The 18,623-nt window shown below is 41.7% G+C and overlaps 1 protein-coding gene and 1 long non-coding RNA gene across 5 annotated transcripts in view; both read right to left on the bottom strand.

The window, feature by feature from the left end:
* The window catches only part of LOC110510226 (uncharacterized), a 212,749-nt gene that overhangs the window by 122,939 nt on the left and 71,187 nt on the right, over positions 1-18,623 (bottom strand). The gene's annotated exons all lie outside the window — the stretch shown is intronic.
* Positions 1,603-11,976, bottom strand: LOC110510228 (uncharacterized). 2 transcript variants are annotated; one of them, XM_021591616.3, is made up of 4 exons: positions 11,775-11,976; positions 8,949-9,043; positions 8,671-8,775; positions 1,603-5,881 (listed from the first exon to the last, which is right to left on the bottom strand). In XM_021591616.3, exons 3-4 carry the CDS (start codon positions 8,762-8,764, stop codon positions 2,106-2,108), a joined length of 3,870 nt encoding a protein of 1,289 aa, XP_021447291.3. In that variant the 5' UTR covers positions 8,765-8,775; positions 8,949-9,043; positions 11,775-11,976; the 3' UTR covers positions 1,603-2,105. The 2 variants fall into 2 exon arrangements, with proteins under 2 accessions (XP_021447291.3, XP_090082659.1); XM_090226533.1 differs by having other exon boundaries at positions 8,949-10,839; positions 11,775-11,971.

Genomic DNA, 18,623 nt, shown 5'->3' with positions numbered 1-18,623 from the left:
TGCTGTGGTAGCTATGCTGGTTAAGTGTGCATTGAATACTAAATAAATCACTGACAGTGTCACCAGCAAAGCACCCCCACACCATTACACCTCCTCCTCCATGCTTTACGGTGGGACATACACATGCAGAGATCATCCGTTCACCCATGCCGCATCTCACAAAGACACGGCAGTTGGAACCAAAAATATCAAATTTGGACTCCAGACCAAAGGACAAATTTCCACTAGTCTAATGTCCATTGCTTGTTTTCTTGGCCCAAGCAAGTCTCTTCTTCTTATTGGTGTCGTTTAGTAGTGGTTTCTTGGCAGCATTTTGACCATGAAGGCCTGATCACACAGTCTCCTCTGAACAGTTGATGTTGAGATGTGTCTGTTGCTTGAACTCTGTGAAGGCTGGTAACTCTAATGAATCTCTTCTCTGCAGCAGAGGTAACTCTGAGTCTTCCATTCCTGTGGTGGTCCTCATGAGAACCAGTTTTATCATAACGCTTGATGCTTTTTGCGACTGCACTTGAAAAAGGTCTTGACATTTTCTGGATAGACTGACCATCATGTCTTAAAGTAATGATGGACTGTTGTTTCTCTTCGCTTATTTGAGCTGTTCCTGCCATAGATTGGCACTGGTATTTTTCCAAATAGGTCTATCGTCTGTATAGCACCCCTACCTTGTCACAACACAACTGATTGGCTCAAACGCATTAGGAAAGAAAGACAGAAAATTTCACAAACTAACTTTTAAGAAGGCACATCTGCCAATTGAAATGCAAGCTGTTTATCAAAAGAGAATTCCAAAAGTGTGCAAAGCTGTGATCAAGGCAAGGGGTGGCTATTTGAAGAATATAAAATATAAAATGTTTTGATTTGTTTAACACATTTTTGGTTACTACATGATTCCATATGTGTTATTTCATAGTTATATCTTCACTATTATACTACAATGTAGAAAATAGTAAAAATTAGTAGGTGTTCTTAAACTTTTGACCGGTAGTGTATATTCCTTCTACCTGTAAAGTGATCAATCATTTCTAGTACGGTGACATAAATACGTACATTTCAAGCTAGAATCCAACATAATTGCTTTATTTTATGCAATTAATGAGGACGTTGCATGCCCAAAAACAACACTGACATGCTGAGAATAATGAGAATGAATAGTCTCATGAATTTCATACCTTAAATGTCAAGAATGGTGCCACTTACACAGACCAGTGTTTCTCAACCTCTGGTCCTTAAACCTGTGCTGGTCCCTGGGATGTTGCTGGCTGGTCCTTGAGCTATTTAACTGACTCCAATTTAGTCAGTTCTACAGTGCTAGCTTTAATGTAGGCTGTCCCCCAAGGAGGAAAAACTAAAGCTTGCCGATCCTTGACACAAAGTGACAATAGTTTGCCGGTCCCTGGAATAAAGCTAAGAAACAGTGCCCTAGACACACACCTCTGTAATTCCCCCCTACCAAACATGCTATTTCCAATGTCATAACTAACATATTACTTGCAATTTGGCACAGTAGAAAATGAATAGTGAAGTTCTTGCATTACAAAGGACTTTTGTTAAAATAAAAAAGGATAAACAATCAACATGAAAGTAGGCAAAAGCTATACATTTTTTGATAGATAGATACTTTATTACATCTCGAGGGGAAAATAGGTCTCTATATTTATATGAATCAATGTCTGCTTTATTTCTACATTCATTTCTCTTATGATAATCATTAACAATCAGTAGCAAGTTCAGCTGCTTCATTTAGATGAACTAATGTAGAACATGTGATAGACTAGCTGTCCAGGGGGTGTGTTTGTACATCAAGCTGCCTCGCTACAGAAACAGGAGGCAGGCTCCTGTTCTGTGGGCCGTTCTGGCTCGCACAAGTTTACTCACTTAATGTTGAAAATGTGGCAACTGAGAGTTTACGTGATGCTCGTTTTAATACAAAGCATTGCAATCAACCCCAGTAAGCTGACAATTGACTGGGTCTAGAGATATATCTGATTTAATACCACAAATTTAACTGCATTATGATGCATTCACTTTATTAGCGCAAGCCACCGAGCGTGCCACTTGGTCGGAAGCAGGGTGAGATCATGGACTTTGACATTGAGTTAGGCCTACTTCTTCCCTGGCCAATCGCTGACTACTTTCTGCATTTGGTTGAGTCTTTTTGTGATCTTCTGCAGTCTGTCTTGTTTCTCCTTAACCTTGCGTCGCTCATCGGGTAGTAGTTCCTCTCCTCTTGCAATCTTCTCTAGAAGCTCAGACTCATATTTCATTTTCTTCAACCCTACGATGCGATCTTCGAAGCCTGGCTTGCGTTGGTCCTCTTCGGTGCGAATGAGTATCTCGATGTACTCCACAGTGGAGAGAGAGCTTGGCTTCAGTGCAATCTCATTCAGCCTCTTAAGACAATTGGAGGACAGCTTGATCAAGTATTTCAGCTTGTCCTCGATTACAATGTACTCATCTTCAATCTTCTCCAGCATCTGCTTGTTGTTCATAAACTTGCCCTGTGCCTTCATGAAGTTGTCCTTCAACTCTTTAATGGTCTTTTTCTCTGTCTTAGTTTCATATGTCCATAAGGCTTTTTCCTTGTCGTGGTTAAGGTAAGAGCAGTTTCCTGGACACATGACACAGTTACCATAACCATCCATCACGGCACATTTTTTGGTGTCATCCTCATTAGGCAGAAAGCAGCTGGTGTGGCATGTGAACTTGCAAACAATGCAGTTTGTAGCAAAACAACTTAATTTGGTCCTCTTCGCAACTAGAACCTCTACCTCTGTCTCAAAGTCTTGGTTCTGTTTCATGTTCTCGTCCTCGTTCTGCAGGCACTGTTCAAACGTTTTGATCTCATTCAGCTTTGACAAACCTGCTGTGATCTGAGGGGTCAATCGTGTCATGGCCTTCTCCAAACGCTCACGTTCTTCCAACACTTTCTTTGTCATTGTTAGATCTTTGCTCTCATTGCTTTCCAAGGCTTTGAAGAAAGCTTTCATCTGCTTAAAAGTTGACCTCCAGACAATCTTCTCTAGTCCTTCCTCATTATCATCCCCTGAACCATCTCCTTCAGAGCTTATGTCTTCTTCTATTTTCTGAGAGAGCAGAACTGAATTGTTGAATTTGAAATGGGTTGGGAGTCCCTTATTATTTTTTTTACAGGGAAGGTCCGCAGCTTGGATGGCCTCCAGCACAGGTATGTCCTTCCCATCAGCAAACGTCACAAGCATCAGGATGTTATCAGCAATGTCCTTTCCAAAAATTGACAGGATGGAGTCAAATATGTATTTCTGATTGGCACTGAGACGAGCAAGGGATGCCTGCACTACAAAGCAGACTGCATCAATGTGATCAATCCCTAAAGGATTACACAAGAATTCCTTAACTTGCTGTGTGATTAGTTTATCATGTGCCATTCCTCTAGTGTCTCCGAACCCTGGTGTGTCAATAATGGTCAGAGAATACGGAATCTGAAAGCCTGGCTGGTTGTAGAGCTCGTATGAAGTTACGATTGAAGTCTGGCTCTCAGCCTGTGACCTGTTGGTCACCTCATGGATGAGCTTAAAGCGGTAGTGATCTTCCCACTTCACCCCGAGAATGTAGTTGATCATGACATTGACCAGAGTGGTTTTTCCTGCACCCGTGGACCCCAGAAGCAGGATTACCTTGTTATTCCCTTTCTCAACTTTCCCTCCAAATGTGTACTGTTCAAAACGTTCCATTACATCCAACTTCTGTTCCAGATTCAGCCTATAGATTGATGGGTTGCCTTTCTTAACCTTCTCTGATTTCTTCAGAAATTCCTCACTTCTTGCTCCTGTTGATTGGCTCCTCTTCGGTTGGGCGTCAGAAGCCCTGATGGTAGTCAGCACTGCCTCAGGACTGGGTAGACTCTTCCCTGCTTCGCCACAGTTAGCAGAGACTCTGACACTGTATGCAGTTTCAGGCTTTAGACCTTCTAGTGTGCACTCTCTGGTGGTGGTTTTGATGGTGTGCCACATCTTATTGTCAACAGACTTCGCACACTCTCTGTAGTCAGTCTCATAGCCTATGACTTCAACATCGTCTCCCACCATGGTAGGAATGTCCCAGTTCACTCTGATACTTTCATATTCCAGGTTTTTCTCTGTGGGTGGTCCAGGGGGGCTACATGGGCGGGTCCTGGAGTATTCTGTCCAGTCACTGGAGAGGCTCACACCAGGTCTACACACTGCCCTGCAGCTGAAGCGATAGTCTTTATAGGGGTTCAAACGTCTGATGGTGACCTGGTTAGTGGTCGCATCAGCTTTGATCTCTGTCCACTCAGATTCAGCCTGCACAGCCTGGTACAAAACCTGGTACGACTCCACAGACTTGACGCCAAGGTGGGGAGGGTTGATTTGCACGTGGACACAGTCATGCTCCAGACTCTTGATGGTGGGGACACCTGGTTTTGATGGCAGTTCAAACTGGGGACTCAACAGTGTCCCTCTCTCATAGACATGGATGGAGGATGCAGTGATGCATTTGCTTGGAATCGATGCAATGCAGAATGCAATATTTTCTCTGTCTTTGTTTGACTCTTTGAAGTCTAGGAACAGTTGTATGATTTGCCTGGTTAGGGTGGTTACCTCCCCCGAGCGAAACCACTTTTCTGCTGCTGATTTCCCAACTGCGTTGGTGTCGTATGGTATCACTGAAGAATCACTCTTTGATTCTTCCAGCAAGTAGTTCTCCAAGTCTACCAAATACTCATCTTTGTCCTTCAAAGAGGAGAATGCAAAGCACACTACATGATCTTTAGCTTGATCAAGCACTATTCCATCCAATTCACTACTTGAGTACACAACTTGTACCTCTTTCATTATGTCAAGGTAAGAGCTGACAACATTCATCTCTCTCTCTCTGTCATCCAGGTACGTGATCATAAGGTCATTCTGGAATGGAGAGCGTTCCTTACTGTTGAGCATTTTTATCAGCTCTTCCTCTTCCATTCCTCCTCCTCTTATGTTGGGAAGAACCTTGCAAAGACCTTTCTGGAAAACCAGCTTGTACTCTGAGCACAAGTCCCTGAACTTGCTGAGCTTGGCTTTGATTTCAGAGAACTTGATAGCCATGCCTTCCATCATCAAGTCCCGGAATAGTACATCAGTGTTGTCCAGCCCGTCTAAGAGTCGCTGTGCGCGACACACCAGGCTAACACTGATCTGCCTGACTAGCTGGGCCGCTGCAGAGTCCAGGTTCTTGAGAGGATAGAGCCAGACAGTCATGGGCACAGCATGTTCTCCTTTTTCCCCTAACAGACGTGGCAGGCCGGCATACAGCCTGGTGGCATCTTCAAATGTGACAGGGTTGTTTTCTAGTGCAAAATCACCATGGAAAGTGCAGCTGAATGTATTGGCCTGTTGCTTCTCTTCCTCGCTCATCTTCAGTGATGCCTGCCCTTCTATTGTTATGAGGGGAATCTTCTTTATTGTGGCCTGCAGGTTTCCTTGAATATCCTGGTGGTTTTCTCTTGAGGAAACCTCACGGTCAAAAACAAAGAAGGCTTGTGCACCGTAGAGAATGGCAGTCACCACATGTGTGGCAGAACCCTCTCGGAAGACATTACAGTGTTTCACATTTCCTGCCCCCAGGTGGTCCATGGTCAGCTGCTCGAAATGAGTGGTGGTACGGTACTGCAGAGAAACCCTAGACTGATGCTTTGAGGTCTTTTTATCATGTAGGAATTCCGCAGAACCCTTCACACTGACTAAGCCACCAAGGAAACTGGCCTCCAGAGATGCAGACACATTCAAAGCTTCTGACTTGGCTTCACTTGAGTCAGAAGCAATGATTTTGAAATCAGTGTTAGGTTGTGGAGAGACATTTATGTCTTTCTGTAGCATTTCAGAATCCCAGAGTGTGATACCTGCAGTTTAAAAAGAGAGAATGACAAATAAAATAAAATAAAATTTAAATAACGATCTCCAACGTGTACAGTCGTGGCAAAAAGTTTTGAGAATGACACAAATATTAATTTTCACAAAGTCTGCTACCTCAGTTTGTACGATGGCAATTTGCATATACTCCAGAATGTTATGAAGAGTGATCAGACAAATTGCACTTAATTGAAAAGTCCCTCTTTGCCACGCAAATGAACTGAATCCCAAAAAACATTTCCACTGCATTTCAGCCCTGCCACAAAAGGACCAGATGACATCATGTCAGTGATTATCTCGTTAACACAGGTGTGAGTGTTGACGAGCACAAGGCTGGAGATCACTCTGTCATGCTGATTGAGTTTGAATAACAGACTGGAAGCTTCAAAAGGAGGGTGGTGCTTGGAATCATTGTTCTTCTCTGTCAATCATGGTTAACTGCAAGGAAACATGTGCCGTCATCATTGCTTTGCACAAAAAGGGCTTCACAGGCAAGGATATTGCTGCCAGTAAGATTGCACCTAAATCAACCATTTATCAGATCATCAAGAACTTCAAGGAGATCTGTACCATTGTTGTGAAGAAGGCTTCATGGCGCCCAAGAAAGTCCAGCAAGCGCCAGGACCGTCACATAAAGTTGATTCAGCTGCGGTTCGGGGCACCACCATTCCAGAGCTTGCTCAGAAGTGGCAGCAGGCAGGTGTGAGTGCATCTGCACACACAGTGAGGTGAAGACTTTAGGAGGATGGCCTGGTGTCAAGAAGGGCAGCAAAAAAGCCACTTCTCTCCAGGAAAAACATCAGGGACAGACTGATATTCTGCAAAAGCTACAGGGATTGGACTGCTGAGGACTGGGGTAAAGTCATTTTCTCTGATGAATCCCCTTTCCGATGGTTTGGGGCATCCGGAAAAAAGCTTGTCCGGAGAAGTCAAGGTGAGCGATACCATCAGTCTTGTGTCATGCCAACAGTAAAGCATCCTGAGACCATTCATGTGGGGGGGTTGCTTCTCAGCCAAGGGAGTGGGCTCACTCACAATTTTGCCTAAGAACACAGCCATGAATATAGAATGGTCCCAACACATCCTCCGAGAGCAACTTCTCCCAACCATCCAGGAACAGTTTGGTGACGAACAATTGCTTTTCCAGCATGATGGAGCACCTTGCCATAAGGCAAAAGTGATAACTAAGTGGCTCGGGGAAAAACATCAAAATATCAATATTTTGGGTCCATGTCCAGGAAACTACCCAGACCTTAATCCCATTGAGAACTTGTGGTCAATCCTCAAGAGGCGGGTGGACAAACAAAAACCCACAAATTCTGCCAAACTCCACGCATTGATTATGCAAGAATGGGCTGCCATCAGTCAGGATGTGGCCCAGAAGTTAATTGACAGCATGCCAGGGCGGATTGCAGAGGTCTTGAAAACTAAGGGTCAACACTGCAAATATTGACTCTTTGCATCAACTTCATGTAATTGTCAATAAAAGCCTTTGACACTTATGAAATGCTTGTAATTATACTTCAGTATTCCATAGTAACATCTGACAAAAAATATCTAAAGACACTGAAGCAGCAGACTTTGTGAAAATTCATATTTGTGTCATTCTCAAAACTTTTGGCCAGGACTGGTACATGCAGAATTGTTTATACATGTAAACATGGTTTCGTTCAAAGAATGAATTGAAGATAAATTTTACTCATCGAAGTAATTATTCTAGGTGACATGACAACAGTTGTTAGAAAAGCTACACCTATCTTTGCCATTAATCACTTCTGTAACAGCATGACTATATATATGACTACTTCAAAATGTTGCGGGTCCTCTAGCTTTTCTAACTCTGATGACCATAGAGATGTAGAAGACAGCTCGTCTTTACAATGGATGCTTTTGTGACAGCATCTGTAGTGCCATTAAGGGCTATCCATTTGAAAGTAGTCAATTTTTTTCTTCTTATACTTTCATAAGTGTATTGGCAGTTTGTAAAAAAAAACTGAAGTGCTACAGTTTGTATAGTCTGAACAGGTATAAAGCCAAGGTTGGTGATTTACAGCCACCTGCAGTTATGGAATGTTTGTCAGAAGAATAATTCATTGGCTGACCCCTCCTGCTGACCTGAATGGAATTCTGTTATCCTTCCTTAAAGGAGCTAAATATAAAAATGTTGAAATGTGATTTAAGAAAATGTCCATAAAATGTCTGCATTAATAATAAAAGAAAATTATAGTGTTTCACAAACAAAAATCACAAACAAATTGTTTAGGCCCACATATCAGCATAATTTAGAGGTGTGGTCATCTCCTCACAAGCACAACCAACAACGGAAAACTGGGGCAAGCATGTGGAAATCGCTCTGCCTTTACCTGGTTGCTAAAATTCTACATTTCAGTTTGTGACAAAACAAGCCATCTTTAGTGTAGAAAATCATTGTACCATCTAAATCGCTGTGAAATATGTTCTAAATAAGGATATATTGTTTTTTCAGCTGTTTAAAGCTGGTGTACAAAACCGGAAGTAAATGCAAAACTTAAGGAAGTGGCGGGGGACGGAAGGGCGAGAGGTGTTTGAATTCAGGCTGTGTTGTTGCAATTCACTTAGTTTCCACAAGGGGGCTTTGTTTTACTTGTAGCTTCTGTAACCCATGCAAGTCACACCAACTTGACTACTTCAAAATGGTGAAAACCCTCAATGACGCTGCCCATGTTAGATCAGGCTTTGGGACAAGTCTATCCAACTCTATTGTGGAAACAATGACAATGAATGTAATAGTTTTCTGTACCTGGAATGAGGACATCCCTGCGACAGTCATACAGCATCCCCAGCTGGAATGGTCGGCCCAGAGCGGCTGTCTCAATGGTCTCAGAGTCAGACATGACTCCGTGTTCTGAAAACACATCAGAGCAGGGGTTTATGCACGGATATATATACTTCAGAACTATTGTATAGTAGAAACATTAAGATGAATGCAGGGCTTTACATCTAGGAGAGTCAAACTTTAGGTTGAAATAACAAAGGTACAAAAGACAGACATAAGAGGACGTCATCTGAATCACTCACATTTCTGCCTCCCCCTCAGTCTTGTATTGTTCTCCTGGGATGGGAGGCGAGCCCAGAGCCTTGATGCTCAGCGTTCGATAATGCAAGCTGCGCCTCTGTAATGGGGAAACATCAGAAAAAAATAAGATAATGTAGTATAAATGCTGTTCTTCAGTCATAAACATTATCCCAAGTGAGCATGAGCTCTGTGGTCTCAGAGTCCACAGTGGCATGGGAACCTTGTGTTAAGTTCATTTCAAGAACTGCACACTGTTTTTCTGCTGGTGTAATTATAATTGTGTAAGGGAGGAGTGACTGATAGTCATATATGGAAACAGAATCTTTGGAACGGCCATCAGACCTACATTATCTTTATAAGGCCCCATAAAGTAAATCAAATCAAATCAAATGTATTCATATAGCCCTTCGTACATCAGCTGATATCTCAAAATGCTGTACAGAAACACAGCCTAAAACCCCAAACAGCAAGCAATGCAGGTGTAGAAGCACAGTGGCTAGGAAAAACTCCCTAGAAAGGCCAAAACCTAGGAAGAAACCTAGAGAGGAACCAGGCTATGTGGGGTGGCCAGCACACCTGAATAATTGATTTAATCATAATCTATACTTTAGCCAAAGCCAGAGGGGGAAAAAACATGTTTTAAAGGTATCAACATAAACATTTAAAAAGTACATGTACAATTATTTGCACTTTAATTAGATCAATAATGTAAATAAAAAATCTTTACACAAAAAAATAAACAAAAAAATCGAGATAATAACAGATGCAGAAATATGAATGATAGTTTATTCAGTTGTAGCAAAAATATATGACGTTGTGTGATGAGACCAGGTTCCTCTTATTGGGCAATACAGTTTGAACCAACAAAAAAAACAAAGTCAATCAAATGTGATTGGTAAGATTGGTCGTAACATTTTTTTTTACAAAGTTTGCCTTAAATTGTATCTGTAAAAAAGTATGTCTCCATTTAATTCCCACAGGATGTGGGCAAAAGATCTAGACTGTATTAGATGACTTGAAGCTACATCTGACTACATTTACACATTTGCTTGGATAATCACAGGACTTACTGCTACCGCCAGACAAGAGAAGAACATTACAAGGTAAGGCCTCATAAACTTGCTTTTATTGCTCAAAATATCCAATCATTTGAGTTAATAGTCTCTTTTGTTTGCCACATATGCATTTTGTCCTGCTTTCTTTGGGATTCAATAGATTTCCTCTCCTCTTGCGTTGGTCCTGATTCAGTTGTTCTTCCATCTACTTTCTCCATCTGGACTCATTCGAATTCGTCCTGAATGAGATTTCTTTCTGACTCTGATTTGTTCTCGTATAATTGTTCTATCGCAATTTAATTATACTCTGTTCAGCCATTTAATTATTCTCTGTTAAAGGAGCTTTTCCTTTAAAAGATGTTAGAATATAGAAAGACTGCTCCTTATAGTTACAGTAATTTAACGTGACTTTTAGCTGCTGCCGTGTTCAGAATAATGTTTTCATCAATTAACAATATTCTCTAGTAGTCTACTCATCAATCTAGTTTCTACGGTTTAATCATCTACTTTTCCCTCCGTTTTATCTCTTTATTTTGATGCTGTCAGTTCTTTATGTATCCTGATCCTTTCATCTTCCTCTTGCTTTCTTTGGGATTGAAGTTGTATTTTTCTCTGCCTCTCCAACCCCTCTCGTTGTTCTTTTTCCATCCGTTGTTCTGTTTCCATTCGCGCTTTCTCCCCCTTGAGCCGGAGGCATTCCTGCTCAAATCTTCTCTTTTCTGCTTCTGCCAGGTCTGCCCGTTGTCGGGATTCATGGTCCACTTCAACTGTATGGCTGCCACCCATTTTCTCAGTCTTTTCTTGCAGGTTTTGTAGGTTAGACTTAACTGCACTGATTCTTTGAGATGACATGTCAAAGCAAACAAAAACAGACAAGGAATGTTTTACTTAAAAATGAGAGCATCTGACACTCTATTCAATACTTTTCTGAGCATCAATTGCCTTCATTTTCAATTTCTCATATTTAGATTTTTAATTACATTAGTGTTGTGGATATGTGCACACATAGACATGATCTTCAGTCAGGAAGTAAGACCAAATTGATAACACTGCTACTTTTCAACTTTGTGATATTCTGATAAATTCTGTCACTTGTAATTATAAATATCAGGAGGAAGTGGACTAAACAGGGAACAATTAGGTTTACTCATCGAAGTTATGAAAAGTAAGAGCCCCGAACTATGAATAGAAATCTCAGTTACCTAGAATTTACTTCAAACACTAACTGTCAATGTTTTCAGAATGTCCCATATTGTTTTTAAGACCTATTCTGAAATTGTCTGACATTGCAAATTCCTCATCAGTCCGGGTAGGTTTTTACTTTAAAAAAGACATGGGTGAAATAAAATGTAAATTTAATCCAAACCAATATAGTACAATATATTTTAAAACAGTTTGTGTATCCAAAAAATGTCATCGAAAAGTTTGCTTGTTAAATGATCGTTTCTCTAGACCAGTAAAATCACGGTCTCTTAATTTGAGCCAGTTTGCTACAGCAGGAAAGCACTCCTGTAGCAACAGGACATGTAAAATAATATGTGGATATATTTGTAGGGGTTGATACATTTTGTTGGAAGTTAAAAACTGTAGAAGCATGTTCAAAACTCAAATACATTACAAGTTTCCTAAATTCTCAACAACAAAAGAGTGATCAAATTCAGATTCTACATCTGAACCTTAAGAAAATGAAGGTTGTAGATGGATGTCAATCAGACGAAATGTAACAAAGTTCAAACTTAAATATACATATTAAAGAGTAAGTATAAAACATACGTCAAGGTCTTCAGATGAAAAGATGCGTCTGTGCCAAAGAGGTTTGTTGATGGATGTAGCCTGGGGCTTGACATCCCATTTTATAGCGCTCCAACAATGGTTCCCTACCCATTACTTTGTGACTGTCAGCTGTTTTGAATTTTTTTGTGGTCTTCTTGTAAATCACATGACACCTTCCTTCTGCTTCGGAGTGAAATAAAATAAAATAGTTTATTGCTCAAACACTTTCTGTGTGAGAGAGAGAGGTGCAGAGAGAGAGAGAGAGATGCAAAGAGAAAGAGAGACTTTTGTATATTATCTTCCTCACTTGCTTTGGCAATGTTAAAAGTTGACCTCCAGACAATCTTCTCTAGTCCTTCCTCATTATCATCCTCTGAACCATCTCCTTCAGAGCTTATGTCTTCTTCTACTTTCTGAGAGAGCAGACCTGAATTGTTGAATTTGAGTTGGGTTGGGAGTCCCTTATTGTTTTTTTTTACAGGGAAGGTCTGCAGCTTGGATGGCCTCCAGCACAGGTATGACCTTCTGTCAAGAGAATTTTCAATCCCAATGATAATAACTAACAATTTTTAAAGCTTTGACTAATTCCCGAGGTTTGTAAGACCCTGGGTTTAAAAATAATTAGGCACTCAGCTTATGCAAAAGGTTAGTACAGTTTATTAAGAGAACGTTCTGAAGTCCATAATACAGACATCCATTTTATAGCTCACTCCCTACTTACGCACATACCTCCACACAAACAGTAGATATCCTACGCACATACATACACATGAACAGTAGGTAAGTTGTATCCACTGTTTATCACTACCAAGCCGACAGTTCCATTCCGTCGAGATTGGAGGAACCTTGAAAGGACTCCCTGTCCTTTCGTAAGTTTCTCAGAGTTCTAGTCAGGTCAGGTCATACAGTTGAATTGTTCTCGGAATTTTCTTAGACACACAGACACACACACATTTCTCTCCCTCACATGTCTCTCTCTACTGAACCTTTTTGGACTTACGTTTAGTACTTTAATTATTCATTATACATGCTACGTAAAATAATAATCACTAATAGTTATGTTTCAGGGTGGAATTCTTTAATCATTACCTTTAAGCATATAAATTTCCTTATCAATCCACCCTAATGACTAAATAATAACACACTGATACATCAATCGCCATATGGAATCATAAATGTTATACACAAGTAAACAAAACCAATACATGTATTTACATCAGATACTCATCCATGACTGTTCTAGGCCTATATCCAAGTATAACTCTTCTTTTTAGGATTTTCATTATAAACTTCATTAAAGGAAGAGTCTGTCTAAACATTGAAGATAGTCTCATCCAACATTGGCTCCTCGTAGTTAAAAGAAACGGAGGTATCTTCTGTGCCTGGGGGCCTGTATTCATCATCCAACTGGTCGGAGCTCGATCTCTCTAGAGTTCTGGTGATTAAATCTCTCACACACGGGACCAAACAGCATCCACACAACACCAACACACTCATACAGCTGAAAGCAGCTCATAACATGGTAATTATAACATTTATTCATTTTCCAAACATACTATCGAATCACCCAGTCAGTGAGGTATCCACCCCAGAGTTCTCCGCTAACTCGTTAGCCAATGTGGTTAACCAGCCAGGGCCTTAGTCACTGATCCATCTCGAGCTTTGTTATTAAAAAATAAACGTACAGCAATGAACCCCAATCATTCTACATACCCCGCCCTTTTCTGCCAATAACATATCGAGAGTCAGTCTATTTGACCAGGTCATGAGGGAGGTGGCGGATAATTGGTCAGAGAACCGCTTTAATGCATCCCCGGTTTCAGTCATGAATCTCTATTGATTATAATAGATGTAATTAACCCAATCCACATTCTTTTTTATTGTCAACCACCAAAAGAACATAGTGGTAAAACCTTCACCTATTTGATTCATAGCTTTGTATTCATCTGGACCTTCCCCGGGGATGCCAATAGCATCCATCTGGACAAAGCTACTCCCATCCTGGTCAAAACTCCTTCTGTGCCTACTTTAGTCTCCTTTAACTGGCTTCTGATGACTAACTCGAACTGGTTGGACAAATAACCCCGGGGCGCAAGTAGCTAACCACCCTTTTGATAGTGTCTATAGAAAGCGTCCTTTGCTGGCACGAGCCCACCCTACATCAGTTATAGGTGCTGTGAGGTTAAGAATTTTCTCCTGTATTTCCAAACCTAAGTCAGTCACATTAACTATCAGACGTACATCCATTAAAATATCCTAACTTCCTGGTTCCATTCTTGTGTCTATAACACTGGTACTCATCAGGAGTTATAGTGAACCGAAGTGGGTTGGCCGAGTACTTCAATCTGGCCAAACCAATCCCTGTAAAGTTATTTGCTTTCATAGGGAATTGTTTTATGTTTACCTTAAATCCTACATCTTGACCTTCTTTGCCTCCTATTGTGTAAGTCGCCCATCCTTGATGGTCAGTGTAGTGTATAGTTTATCCCTTTTACTTCTTATCAATGACAACGGCGTCATATAATTAGTACCGGAAGGTGGTGGATCTGGATGTATCAGAAAGGTTACCAAGACTATGAAGCAGGTCAGAGCACCCACAGTGATGAACGGTCAGGATAGGGAATCTTCATTAAGGAGGTAACCCCCGGACCCTGTTGGTACTCGGTTCTTCTCCTAACTCTGTGTGTGATCAGCAGTGCTTATATGTGTACATACCTCAGCAGTCCAATCCCTGTACCCTTTGCAGAATATCAGTCTGTCCCTAATGTTTTTCCTGGAGAGAAGTGGCTTCTTTTCTGCCCTTCTTGACACCAGGCCATCCTCCTAAAGTCTTCACCTCACTGTGCATGCTGATGCACTCACAACTGCCTGCTGCCATTCCTGAGCAAGCTCTGTACTGGTGGTGCCCCGATCCACAGCTTGGTGATCCGATAAATGGTTGATTTAGGTGCAATCTTACTGGCAGCAATATCCTTGCCTGTGAAGCCCTTTTTGTGCAAAGCAATGATGACGGCACGTGTTTCCTTGCAGTTAACCGTGATTGACAGAGAAGAACAATGATTCCAAGCACCACCCTCCTTTTGAAGCTTCCAGTCTGTTATTCAAACTCAATCAGCATGACAGAGTGATCTCCAGCCTTGTCCTCATCAACACTCACACCTGTGTTAACGAGAGAATCACTGACTTGATGTCAGCTGGTCCTTTTGTGGAAGGGCTGAAATGCAGTGGAAATGTTTTTTGGGATTCAGTTAATTTGCATGGCAAAGAGGGACTTTGCAATTAATTGCAATTCATCTTCATAACATTCTGGAGTATATGCAAATTGCCATCATACAGGCAGCAGACTTTGTGAAAATTAATATTTGTGTAATTCTCAAAACCTTTGGCCACGACTGTATGTGTGTGTGTGTATGTGTGCATTTCAGGAAATGGAATCTTGGATTCCACAAGCAGCTGATTGGTTGGCCCCATCGCTGATTGGAGCTCTGACCCCTCCCTCTCGTCAGGGGAAACAGCTGGCTCTTCAATTACCAACTCCTTCTCCAGCCTCAGAAAAGCCAGTGTTCTTTTGTCATAAAGAGAGTGTATTTTTATATCCTGTGTTGATTGTTGTGGAAGTCAGTAAAAGTTTTGTAGATATTATTTTGTAGTCGCTCCTTCCGAGCTATGTGTATGCCAATAGGACTTAGTGTTTTTGGTTAATTGAAATTGTTCAGGAAAATGATTCTGTTTAATTTCTTCCCAGGGGGGAGGGGAATGCACCTTGGGAGTGTTTAGGCAAGATTCCTGCGGGCATACATAACCCACAGTATTGAATATGTCTTTGCACACTAGGTAAGACCTAGGTGGAGCACCCCCTGTATGTTGGTTAGTGTGCCAGGTGGTGCTAAAAATTAGGGAAGTAGTGGGAAGGCAGATAAGGTAGGAGAGGGGAGTCATTAACTTTGACTTTATTTGCTTTGGTTCCTTCCAGCCCCTTTACCCCACCTTGCCGTGTGTAGGAATAATACATTCTCTGTAAACGGTCATTTTCTCTGCCTCTGTCGTCCTTCCCCCGCACCTACGATCACCTACCTTTTTTACTCCACTTGGAGTTGCGTTGTAGCAGGGTGTTGCGTTCCCTCCATGAGGTGTACGTAACAGTTATGTATGTATGTATGTATGTATGCTTTACTGTATGATGGTTTTACCACATTTCGAGGAGGTTACTAGGCTAAAAGTCATTACTTAGTCCAAAGAGGCGTTTATAATGTATGTGTGTGCTATGGTCAGTGGACTGGAGGAAGGGGTACTAGGTGAAGTCATGTGTGTGCTATGGTCAGTGGACTGGAGGAAGGGGTACTAGGTGAAGTCATGTGTGTGCTATGGTCAGTGGACTGGAGGAAGGGGTACTAGGTGAAGTCATGTGTGTGCTATGGTCAGTGGACTGGAGGAAGGGGTACTAGGTGAAGTCATGTGTGTACTATGGTCAGTGGACTAGAGGAAGGGGTACTAGGTGAAGTCATGTGTGTGCTGTGGACTGGAGGAAGGGGTACTAGGTGAAGTCATGTGTGTGCTATGGTCAGTGGACTAGAGGAAGGGGTACTAGGTGAAGTAATGTGTGTGCTATGGTCAGTGGACTGGAGGAAGGGGTACTAGGTGAAGTCATGTGTGTGCTATGGTCAGTGGACAGGAGGAAGGGGTACTAGGTGAAGTCATGTGTGTACTATGGTCAGTGGACTAGAGGAAGGGGTACTAGGTGAAGTCATGTGTGTGCTGTGGACTGGAGGAAGGGGTACTAGGTGAAGTCATGTGTGTGCTATGGTCAGTGGACTAGAGGAAGGGGTACTAGGTGAAGTAATGTGTGTGCTATGGTCAGTGGACTGGAGGAAGGGGTACTAGGTGAAGTCATGTGTGTGCTATGGTCAGTGGACAGGAGGAAGGGGTACTAGGTGAAGTAATGTGTGTGCTATGGTCAGTGGACTGGAGGAAGGGGTACTAGGTTAAAAGTCATTGCTTAATCCCAAGAGGCCATTAGATATGTGCTTGGGAGCCTTAGACCAACTCTATGGGTCCCATTGTTCGGATGTACCGATCCTGTGCTGGTGTTGTTACACTGGGTCTACCACCCGAGGACGATCAGCCGTCCATCCTGTCTCCCTGTAGCGCTGTCTTAGGCGTCTCACGGTATGGACATTGCAATTTCTTGCTCTGGCCACACCTGCAGTCCTCATGCCTCCTTGCAGCATGCCTAAGGCACATTCACGCAGATGAGCAGGGACCCTGGGCATCTTTCTTTTTGTGTTTTTCAGAGTCAGTAGAAAGGCCTCTTTAGTGTCCTAAGTTTTCATAGCTGTGACCTTAATTGCCTCTTGTCTGTAAAGCTGTTTTAAAATTTTATTTCCCCTTTATTTATTAACCAGGTAGGCAGGTTGAGAACAACTTCTCATTTGCAACTGCGACCTGGCCAAGATAAAGCAAAGCAGTGTGACACAGACAACAACACAAAGTTACACATGGACTAAACAATAAACAAGCCAATAATACAAACAAGTCAATGAAACAGTAGAGAATTAGAAAGTCTATATACAGTGTGTGCAAAAAGCATGAGGAGGTAGGCAATAAATAGGCCATAGGAGCGAATAATTACAATTTAGAAGATTAACACTGGAGTGATAAATGAGCAGATGATGATGAGCAGATGATGATGCGCAAGTAGAGATACTGGTGTGCAAAAAATAGAAGAGTAAATAAAATAAGAACAGTTTAGGGATGAGGTAGGTAGATTAGGAGGGCTATTTACAGATGGACTATGTACAGCTGCAGCTGCTCAGATAGTTTATGTTTAACGTTGGTGAGGGAAATAAGTCTCCAGCTTCAGCGATTTTTGCAATTCGTTCCAGTCAGAGAACTGGAAGGAAAGGCGGCTAAATGAAGTGTTGGCGTTGGGGATGATCAGTGAGATATACTTTCGCAAGGCACTGTATTCGGCCCCCTTGAACTTTGCGACCTTTTGCCACATTTCAGGCTTCAAACATAAAGATATAAAACTGTATTTTTTTGTGAAGAATCAACAACAAGTGGGACACAATCATGAAGTGGAACGACATTTATTGGATATTTCAAACTTTTTTAACAAATCAAAAACTGAAAAATTGGGCGTGCAAAATTATTCAGCCCCTTTACTTTCAGTGCAGAAAACTCTCTCCAGAAGTTCAGTGAGGATCTCTGAATGATCCAATGTTGACCTAAATGACTAATGATGATAAATACAATCCACCTGTGTGTAATCAAGTCTCCGTATAAATGCACCTGCACTGTGATAGTCTCAGAGGTCCGTTAAAAGCGCAGAGAGCATCATGAAGAACAAGGAACACACCAGGCAGGTCCGAGATACTGTTGTGAAGAAGTTTAAAGCCGGATTTGGATACAAAAAGATTTCCCAAGCTTTAAACATCCCAAGGAGCACTGTGCAAGCGATAATATTGAAATGGAAGGAGTATCAGACCACTGCAAATCTACCAAGACCTGGCCGTCCCTCTAAACTTTCAGCTCATACAAGGAGAAGACTGATCAGAGATGCAGCCAAGAGGCCCATGATCACTCTGGATGAACTGCAGAGATCTACAGCTGAGGTGGGAGACTCTGTCCATAGGACAACAATCAGTTGTATATTGCACAAATCTGGCCTTTATGGAAGAGTGGCAAGAAGAATGCCATTTCTTAAAGATATCCATAAAAAGTGTCGTTTAAAGTTTGCCACAAGCCACATGGGAGACACACCAAACATGTGGAAGAAGGTGCTCTGGTCAGATGAAACCAAAATTGAACTTTTTGGCAACAATGCAAAACGTTATGTTTGGCGTAAAA

Source organism: Oncorhynchus mykiss, chromosome 29 (assembly GCF_057628025.1).
Source record: "Oncorhynchus mykiss isolate SJ-2025 chromosome 29, ASM5762802v1, whole genome shotgun sequence".
Taxonomy (NCBI): domain Eukaryota; kingdom Metazoa; phylum Chordata; class Actinopteri; order Salmoniformes; family Salmonidae; genus Oncorhynchus; species Oncorhynchus mykiss.
The sequence above is the reverse complement of the archived record's forward strand: the minus strand, read 5'-3'. Positions and strand labels throughout refer to the sequence as shown.

Bases quoted from the DNA above. Each gene is read 5' to 3' on its own strand.
- LOC110510228 (XM_021591616.3), bottom strand. From the start codon at position 8,764: ATGTCTGACTCTGAGACCATTGAGACAGCCGCTCTGGGCCGACCATTC. The intron at 5,882-8,670 runs GTACAGAAAACT...TTTAAACTGCAG, and splicing joins CAGGGATGTCCTCATTCCAG to GTATCACACTCTGGGATTCT.